The following is a 10,123-nucleotide window of genomic DNA, read 5'->3' as shown; positions in this document are numbered from 1 at the left end:
TTTTCCTTTATAAAATCAGTGTGCCTTAAATCAGGATTTAATGAGCAGTGTAAACGGTGTTTATAAGTAAAATAGTTGCGACAAATGCATTGAAATGCTCAGATCAGGATGCCACCGTAGCGCAGAGATTTGCATGTCCGCCTATGACGCTGAACGCCTGGGTTCAAATCCTGGCGAGACCATCAGAAAAAATTTTCAGCGGTAGTTTTCCCTTGAATCGTTTGAATTCATTGATGTGTGAGAATTTTGCCCCTGTTCCTTAGTGAAATGTTCATGGGCATAATTTGCAATTTGCAATTAAATGCTCACGAAATGGTTCGAAATAACTCTGCTGCAATACTATTGTTTTTGTTGTGTGTTGTTGTTTGACTTTTGTTTGTGTTCTGACAAATAGAAGAGTCCGTCGGATTTCGCAATAATTTATCAGGCATTTTCGCTGTGAATGAAGTCAGTACTAGGCTTAAGGTCGAGGGCGAGGCACTGCTGGCAGCGGCACAGTTTTTGTTTGGCGGAACTTTAGTATTGCCTTTTTGAAAATAATTTTACACGGATGGATCAAAGCTGGATGATAGAGTGGGCTTGGAGTTCTTCATTGAGAATTCAGGTACTGAGATATGTTTTTGACCGCCTGAACATAATACGGTCCTACTGGCGGAGATCACGGAATGCGTGAGATGGTGTGGTGTTAACTCGAGGACGTCGAGTGTGAACTTCTTTACGGAGACCAAACTGGCCATCAGGGCAATAACAACCAGGAAGGTAAGGTCACGAACAGTAGTGGAGTGTAAGAAAGAGATTACACTCCACTCCGCAATGTTTGAGTGCCGGGCGATAGCGGAGTAAGGGGTAGTGAAACAGCAGACGATTTGGCTGTGAAGTCTAGAGAACTGCCATCAATAAAATTATTTAATACGGAGCCATTCGTAGCACTGTGGAACATCGAGACGGCCGATAAGACGACGAAAATCTTATGGGGAGATCCGGATCGTGAGTAGACGAGGCTATTACTGAAAGGAAAGTAAAAAAACTACGAGCATTTGGGGAATATGATGAGACGTTGAAACATTTCATATGTCATTGCCCGGTTTTCGAGGCTGAAAGAGAATAAGAGATTTTGATGTTTCACCCAAAACTGATGATTATGTGTACATGTGACGCATACACCTATGTTTTCACCAATACTATTGCAATGACATTACATCAGATGTGCCATGTAAACGGGCCGGACAGTGTTCAAAACAAAATTAAAAAAGAGAAGAAAAGTATGGAAAATTAAATAAACCAAAGAAAAAGTTGATGCACTTCTTTGACAAAAACGGCACGATGTGCCGTATTAATACCCTATTACAATAAGCACACATCAAACGATAAAAAACAGAGCATAATGTCGACTTCGACTTTTCGATTTTTCTCATTAATAGTCGATTAATCGATTAGTTGAAAGTCGATTTATGGATCCCTAGTGGCGGTTGCGGTTTGGCGGTTGTGTGAACATAAAGCAGAAATGCGAAAGTAGACGCAGGACATAAAGAATTTTTTAATAATTAGTCTCTTCGATCTTTCGTTAATTGCACCTAATTCGTCCATACAAAATAGTGAGTGAGCTTTGGATTAAAAAAACCATGTAAGTAATGTATGAAAACAATTTACATATCACCTATAGAAAAAAATCGATAATTGAAATCCGCTGTACAATAATGCAATAATCATGTAGTTGGAAGCTCGTTCATTTTTAACTGGTTTGCACCGGTAGTGAAGTTTATGACTTTCGCAAAAGGAAAAATAACCAAAAATATTTGTTTCAAACGACGGCGCACATAATTTGTGTATGTCATAATTATCTATACATTCATACATATATTATCATATTTATCCCATTCCACTTTGCATTGCTTTGTTTTGTGACAAAACTATTTTTTGTCCATATTATAGCTAATGTGCCAAATAAACTGAAAACTAAACACTCATAATTTCCGTGTTTGTCTGTCTGTAAAGAACACATACATACATGAATACATAACGTATTTTTGTGCATTCGCATTCTGCTTTCGATAGTTTTATTTTATTATTTCTACTTTGCATTTTTGGCCAGACATTGTGTCAGTGCCAGGCTGACGTCATTTGCCTTGTTTGAAAGTCGGCGACACAGAAATGTCCATCTTCTATGACTACTTGGTTTCTCTTCGCCTCCTCCTCTGAGTTAGTACACTTGCCATAGGTGGCAAAAGCGCAATGACATTTGGCGTCGTTGGTCGTTGTTCGTACTTCCAAGACTTTGGTTGTCGAACCAAAGGGGAGGGGTAAAAGATGATTGGTTCTCTTTGTTATTTCCCTGGGGACGATATAAATATGTTGTTATTCATAGACCAAATGTAAACAAGAATAATTTTGCTTTATTGGTATCTTATCTGGGAAATCATAAGGTTTGTCCATCGAATTGTGTTGTTAATTGAAATTGCAGGGATACCGATTAGAAATATGACTAATGTGACAAGATTTTTTAACGCGCGTTACACTTGTTTACCGTAAATCAATTAAAACTTCATTTATAAATAGATAATATTAACTTAACTTTTTACGTTATTTTGTTACTTTTTTGTGTTATTTTTTGAGGAAGCAGCCCTTGCCGACGAAGGATTGCATCGGATCAATCCGTTTCGTACAGCCGGCTGCCATGGGATTGCTGTTATTATCATATTGTTGTTATTTTTGTTGTTACAATTTTTGTTTTTGTTTGAATTATTAAAAATTTTTTTTTTTAGTTTTTACGTTTTTATTTTTTTACTTCCTTATATTATATTGTCGGCTCCGCCAGACTTTTGCCTTTCCTTACCGGTTTTTTATTTTTTATTTTTAGGACCTTAATTTTTAGTTTTAGGTCCTTAATTAAGGCATAAAAATGCTTTTAATTTTATTTTTTATTATTTTCTTTCTATTAGAAAAATTTGTATTATTTAATTTTATATTTATTATGTTTTTTTTTTATTTATTTTTTTCGTCCTTATTTTTGTTTGTTTATTTTCTTTTTTTGTGCTTTAATATTTTTTTTTTCTTTTAGATTTTTTATTTTTTTTTAATTTGTTAATTTTTTTTTATTTGTTTTTTTATATCTTTTATATATTTTTTAAGCATTTTTATATTTTTCACATTTGATAGATTGGAACACGTTCAGGTTTTTATAATACAAAATCAATATTTTTTATATATTTCTGTATATATTTATATATTTTCAAACAAACAAAAAAAAAATATAAAAAGAAATAAATTAAAATAAAAAAATAGGAAAATTATTAAATTTTATAAATATATAAAAAAATATGAAAAATATTACATTTTATAAATATATAAAAAAATGAAAAATATTAAATTCATATTTTCAAATTTTTTTATATATTTATAAAATGTAATATTTTTCATATTCTTAATTTTAATTTAATTCTCTTTATATAGTTATTATTATTTTTTTTTTTGTTTTATTTTTGTTCTTTTTTGTTTTTTTATTATTTTTTTTTTTATTTATTTTTTTTTATTTATTTTTTTTATTTATTTTTTTTTATTTATTTTTTTTTTATTTATTTTTTTTTATTTATTTTTTTTTATTTATTTTTTTTTATTTATTTTTTTTTATTTATTTTTTTTTATTTATTTTTTTTTTATTTATTTTTTTTATTTATTTTTTTTTATTTATTTTTTTTATTTATTTTTTTTTATTTATTTTTTTTTATTTATTTTTTTTTATTTATTTTTTTTATTTATTTTTTTTATTTATTTTTTTTATTTATTTTTTTTTATTTATTTTTTTTTATTTATTTTTTTTTTATTTATTTTTTTTTTTATTTATTTTTTTTATTTATTTTTTTTTATTTAATTATTTTTTATTTATTTATTTTTTTTTATTTATTTTTTTTTATTTATTTTTTTTTATTTATTTTTTTTTATTTATTTTTTTTTAATTTTTTTTTTTGTTAATTTTTTATTTTTTTGTTTTATTTTTTTTATATAGGTACGGTTTCTTGTTTTGAACGAAACTTTTAATTTTTCAGAAGAATTACAGTTTTTCTAGCAAGAAAATGTGCCTATAAAAAGAAATATCTTAATGACAACTTTAAATAAGAGTCGCTACAATAATAGGGAGAGAAAAATTGCTTTGAAAAATGAACCTATGTACCAGCCTGTAGGGTAATTCAAACTACAATTATTTTGTTTGTTGCATATACCAATCTCATGTAAGAGCAAAGGCCCCATAAATTCTGACACTGGCAACAAAATACAGTGGACAGTACATATCGACATACATACATACATGTACATGAATTCTCTTAACAACATTTTCTATCGACTCATCATGTTTTGCAGTGCCAAAATAAAAACCACAAAAAACAAAGAGAAAGAAGAGATAGACAAAGGGAAATTATTAAACAAATACAAGGGCGGCGTGGGGATGGGATGGGGAAAAAATAAAAGTTGTGAAAGTTCTGCTGCTGCTGAATGATGTTTGTTTTGTAGTAATGATTAGTGTGTGTACTTGTCGCCAATGATGATGTACCGTATTTTTGTTGTCGTTGTTGTTGTCATTTAACAAAAGGTTGGTGAGACAGACAAATATATAAGAGAGGAAGCAGGGGGGTTGGGGGGAGGTGTCTCTTATAAGCCTTTGTACGCTGTAACTTCTGCTATGTGTATTACTTGGTGTGTTTTATTTTGGTATAATTTTCTATTCGCGCATACTACACTGCTGCGCTGAGAATATAGACGACACAGTCGTCAGTCAGTAAGTGAGTGAATGAGTGAGTGAGGCGCTAGTGAAGTCATTTGTTAAAAGTTAGCACAAAGAATAGGGTGTGTGCAGTTTACATTTTGCCAGTGCAATTGATTTTCCAAAACCTCTCCAAATTCAAGACTGTATTTGTTTGGAAAATTTAATTAACGACAATTCAAAAGTCCAAAAGTAACATATCGCCATTAGACTCTCAATGCAAAGCAACAAATGCAAACAGCTTGTGGCCTATTTATTTGATGCTTTAGTCATTTGACCATAATATGTATCCTAAACTGAGTATTTTTTTCAAACTCTAATAATCAACTTCTATTTTACAGCCAGTGTCTTTTAATTAACATTCAGTGAAACAAAAAAAAAAAAACAAAAAAACATGACTTCAACAGAAACTTCAGCCACAATGACCACTAACTCCCGTCCATCCAGCCGCGTTCTAAAACCTCCAGGTGGTGGCCATTCGAATATTTTCGCCGAGCCCGATGTGAGTGTCAATGCCCCACGTCCTAAATACAATCAACAAAACTCTTCCAACCTTAATGCATGCATGGGCTCCACCGATCCTAATGTGGTTGTCGAGAAATTGCGCGAGGAAGTGCATCATAAAAAGGAAACAATTGAAACGGCCAAAGTGGAAAAAAATGAAACTAAAACTGCATCCAATGGTGCTTCCAGTGATGCGGGTGGTGCAGCAGCTACAGCCAATGCCCGAACTCGTGTGCCTCCCGGTGGATTCTCATCGGGCAGTTTCTGGTAAGGCCAACAAAATTGATGCTTACAACAACAACAACAAGTCGTAACATTATACGCTTTCATTTGATTTGGAAAGGGAACCAAACGCATTTATAATATAAATATATAAATCTTAAAACTACTAAAATGAAACTTTGCCTATTTATTCTCTAAACAACATCCATGTCCTTTACGAAATATATTTTGTTTAAAGCAAGAAAATGAAAAACAAACAACAAAAAAAAACATGTTATACGTTTCCTTAGTTTTAAGTCATTTTTGTAATGTACTTCTGTTCTTAACATAACAACTTTTGGACAATTTATCTGTTTTAGCGTTTAGTTTCTTCTTATTTTTATTATCGTTTCTCTTCAAAACTGATATGAGTATTATTATTTGTTTTAGAATCTATAATATTCCTTTATCTTTAACTATTGTATCATCGATGGACTCTACTATCAACCTGTTTTAAGTTTTTCTTTTTTTTTTATTTGTGTGTAACTTTATATTAAAGATAAAACAACCTTGAAAAACAAATTTTATATGTATGTATGGAAACAACCCCCTTTTTTTGGTACTTAAGCTGCTTAAAGTGAAACTAAATACACATTCATAATTTATTCATTAAAATTTTGGTTTTTGTTAAAAAATGTGATATTGCCTGGAGCCCAGCATGGGATAACTATGAGCACCACACAGGCTGAACATTGAGGTCCGATCTGTGTGGTGTTCATTGTAGACATTCAGCGGTATCGAGTGGTGAGTCTAAGTGAGATGCCCTGTGGCACCGGCTCTTGCTTATATACTAAATGCCTATGATGCTCGATACGACAAGGCGAGTTATTGGCGTCTTTAAATGAACAATGGGCATCATGTTCTCGCGGCGATCAGTTCTTTGGACCGAAACGAGCTTGCTCAACTAGAGGAGCTAGACGAGGATCGCCACCTCCACATATAGACATGTCTCTACACCAATGTTGTGGTTGACAACAACAAGGTGATATTGATTGAATGTGATCAATGTGGTGCCTAAATGGCTATAATTTTCAAGAGGGATTTAAACCAAGACGTTTTGTATCCTAGATAGGCATTTAATCTGCGAATTAATTCAAAAACTGAACGATCGAGTTTATATGTATATCAAAATTGTTTTATGTTTACATTTGTTAATTTGTTTACAATGTGTTTTTGAGTTGATTCTTTCATTCCAAGATTTTATTATCTTAACCAAACAAAACCGCACATAAAGTATTTATGAATGAGTGAAGTCACTGACCCTTTATGTCGTTATTAACTGACCTATTCTGTCGATATATCGGTGGCTTAATATAAAAAGGGAATTTATAACGATTTAAAAAAATGCCTGAGTCAAATGTTTTCATTCTCCTGTAAAGAATGAAGTTAGCCTTTTTTATTTATTCTGGAAGACAAATGTCGGATGCACAAAATTTCAGGCGGATACTATTTCAAAGAACAGAGTTATAACGATTACGAAAAAAGACCCATATTAAGTTTTTCCTTCTCCTGTAAGCTATCTTCTTTTTATATTAAACCATTGATATGTATCTTTCAATGGATGGGGTTTTGTGGAGCTCTTGAAAATACCAAGGACAAAGCCAAACCATTTTAGATTGTGATTAAAACCCATTCGTTTGCCTTGTGCATATGTATTGGGTTGCCCAAAAAGTAATTGCGGATTTTTCATATAGTCGGCGTTGACAAATTTTTTCACAGCTTGTGACTCTGTAATTGCATTCTTTCTTCTGTCAGTTATCAGCTGTTACTTTTAGCTTGCTTTAGAAAAAAAGTGTAAAAAAGTATATTTGATTAAAGTTCATTCCAAGTTTTATTAAAAATGCATTTACTTTTAAAAAATCCGCAATTATTTTTTGGGCAACCCAATATGTACAGTAATCGAGACGATGGTATATTGCCTAACGGTTCTACTGAATCGCTTGGCATCTTACTTAAAACGAAGTTCCAATGCTGTACGGATTTAACCATTGAGAAACAAAATATGAAGTTTCGGCGGCAAGACAGTTCCGGCACGGGTTGATTATGAGCAGTACACAGGTTGAAACAACCTGTCTGGCGTTTATTGTTATCATGAGAAGCTCAGTTGAGAGCCGAACGACCTTTAGGGGTTTGGCGAGGATCGCTTCCTGCACTTGTGAATATGTAGCTATAACGGCTACAACAGTATGATTTTCGGTATAATTACTCAACACTGGATTCTAATGGAAATTTGAACATTCCATTGAGGAACAGTGGTAAACTTCTCAAGATTAAAGTTTAAGCTCAATGATAAGGGATTTTCTTTCTATAGTCCAGTCCAAAGGGCGTGCCGCAGTAAGACACCTTTTTGAGGAGAAATGCTTACATGGCATTATTGTTATTGTTGTATCAGTTTGTTGTGTTCTATCTTTCATCTGCTTGATTCTGTTGAGTGTCAAGACCCAGGACCTCTGCGATTAAGAAGGGATGTGTCCACAGGGATCTGGGTCTGAGTCGAGTGGGTCTGGCTGGGCAGTTAAACATGTGATGTGTATGCAGGAACTTTGTTGTTGTTGTTCTAGCAGCGTGTTGCACACTGAGTTGGCAGCCCTAGCCGATGAAGGACTTCAACGGGTCAACCCGGTACGTACAATCGGTTGCCATGAGATTGGTTGTTGTAGGATATTTGTCTCCTGATGGTGGTGGTCCACATGAGAACTGAGGAGAGAGCCCGTCGCAGTTCGGAGGGCGGCATTGTAGCAGATCTGAATATTATTTCACTGTATGTCACAAAGCTAACGAGACCACACTGGCGCTGCATAACTTACCACAGACTGCCCAATTGCTTTGTACGTGGTCAACAAGGTTTCTTTGTCTGCACCCCATGTTCTGTCAGCAAGTGACTTATGAACCTTGTTTCTACTTTTAACATTATCGCAAATTGCTGTGGCATGTGGGGAGAATGTGTAAGAGCCTTCAAATGTGACGCTAAGTATTTTGGGACACTTGATGGTCGGAATCATTTCCCCATCGACCATCACATTCAGCTCACTATTCACCTCACTCGTATTTGTAGTGAGCAATGTGGCTGAAAATTTGGTGGCAGATATCTTCAGATTTCTTGCAGCGAAATATGAGGCAAGTTCGTTGAGGTAGACATTCAACCTATCACAGATGTCAACAATGGGTGGGGGCCTGATGCCATGATCGTACAATCGTCCACATATAATACGATCTCTAAGCCGCCTGGAGGGGGTGGAATGGAGGATATGTAGAAGTTAAACAGTGCCGGAGATATAACCCCGCCTTGGAGAACTCTCTTGTTCACTCTACGGTGCTTCGGTATCTTATCCCTAAATTCCACAAATGACTGGCGACCACACAGATAATTCGTGACCCAGTGTTTCAGACCTGACTGGAGGGACGTGTTGGCGATATCTTCAAATAGTTTGGCATGGCTGACCGTGTCGAATGCCTTCGATAGGTCCAGTGCCACGAGGATCGTCCTATCACATGGCCTGGGCTGATTAAAGCCACGGCAAATGTTTGCGGTGATGGCATGCAAAGCAGAAGACTATGCAGTCTTCGAAATCCATGGATGCTCGGCTAGTGGGAAATTTCCTACGAGGCTCGGGAGGAGTAATGCCTCAAGCGTCTTTGCTACTGGTAAGAGAAGGGAGATCGGTCTGCAAGACTCCCCAAACTCGGGTCCTTTTCAGGTTTCAGTTGCGGGATCACTCCGCCCATTTTCCAGACATCGGGAACTATTGTATAAGAGTGTTCAAGGAGAGTAGTTAGGTACTTAACTCCAGTTAAATCCAGATTCTTCAACATCAATGTAGAGATTCCGTCGGGCCGTAACTTTGCCCACGGCAAATTGTGATGGTTGTCCATCGGCTCGAAGACCACGAATACGGCGAATGGCTCTCCTCCTCGCCTTGACACTCTCGGGATGCACAATAAATTGACGGTTGAACAACCTGGCGCATCTTCTCGGATCAGTCACGGTTACTTTGCCAAAAGTGACTGAGGTCCTGTCATACCGTCTACCGGGGTTCGAGAGTGACTTAACAGTAGACCACAGCTTGCCTAAACCGGTGCCTTGTTCCAGCCATAAATTCCGCTTATGTTCGTTGACTACCCTGTTTATTTCTAGATTTAGCTCGCTGATTCTGGATTAGTAGGGTCCATACAACGAATCCCATCACTCTTGTCTGCGAGTACCACTGCCTGCGGCGGGAAATTTCCCCGCACTTGGGGTATTCGACCGACTGGTATAAAACGAGCGGCTGCTGCGTTAATGACGTCTAGGAATTTCCTCTCGGCCACTAGCACATCCGAGGGGGGTGGGAGTTCAATGAAACGGCGATTGGTATACTCTCTGAAGCCAGCCCAAACAGCTTTCTTCTGATGGATAAACGTCCGGCGCCCAGAGGTTATGAAGTGGGGTGATCGGTCGATTATGGGGAGGTGGTCTGACCCCAAAGAGATGGCGGCTTGCCAGGATTCGTCACTCAGGAGGACAGGGAATGCAATGGAAATGTCTGGCGAGCTGCTGCACCTCCTCTTAATCCTAGTGGGGGTATTCTCATTTACCGTCCCAAACGTGGGGCCTCCAATCTG

At 35.7% G+C, this 10,123-nt stretch overlaps 1 protein-coding gene across 6 annotated transcripts; it reads left to right on the top strand.

Moving 5' to 3' along the window:
* The first annotated feature begins 523 nt into the window (after positions 1-523).
* On the top strand, positions 524-6,029 carry LOC106096369 (uncharacterized). Of its 6 annotated transcripts, none has more exons than XM_059361856.1 (2): positions 524-759; positions 5,098-6,029. In XM_059361856.1, the coding sequence occupies exon 2, from the start codon at positions 5,151-5,153 to the stop codon at positions 5,529-5,531; it is 381 nt and encodes a 126-aa protein (XP_059217839.1). In that variant the 5' UTR covers positions 524-759; positions 5,098-5,150; the 3' UTR covers positions 5,532-6,029. The 6 variants fall into 6 exon arrangements, with proteins under 6 accessions (XP_059217839.1, XP_013119531.1, XP_013119535.1 ...); XM_013264077.2 differs by lacking the exon at positions 524-759 and adding an exon at positions 820-1,624; XM_013264081.2 differs by lacking the exon at positions 524-759 and adding an exon at positions 4,495-4,585.
* Positions 6,030-10,123: the final 4,094 nt, after the last annotated feature.

The sequence above is a fragment of the Stomoxys calcitrans genome, chromosome 2 (genome assembly GCF_963082655.1).
Source record: "Stomoxys calcitrans chromosome 2, idStoCalc2.1, whole genome shotgun sequence".
Lineage (NCBI taxonomy): Eukaryota > Metazoa > Arthropoda > Insecta > Diptera > Muscidae > Stomoxys > Stomoxys calcitrans.
Note: the sequence above shows the minus strand (reverse complement) of the source record. Positions and strands in the feature narration are given on the sequence as shown.

Coding starts and splice junctions, on each gene's coding strand:
- LOC106096369 (XM_059361856.1), top strand. CDS start 5,151: ATGACTTCAACAGAAACTTCAGCCACAATGACCACTAACTCCCGTCCA.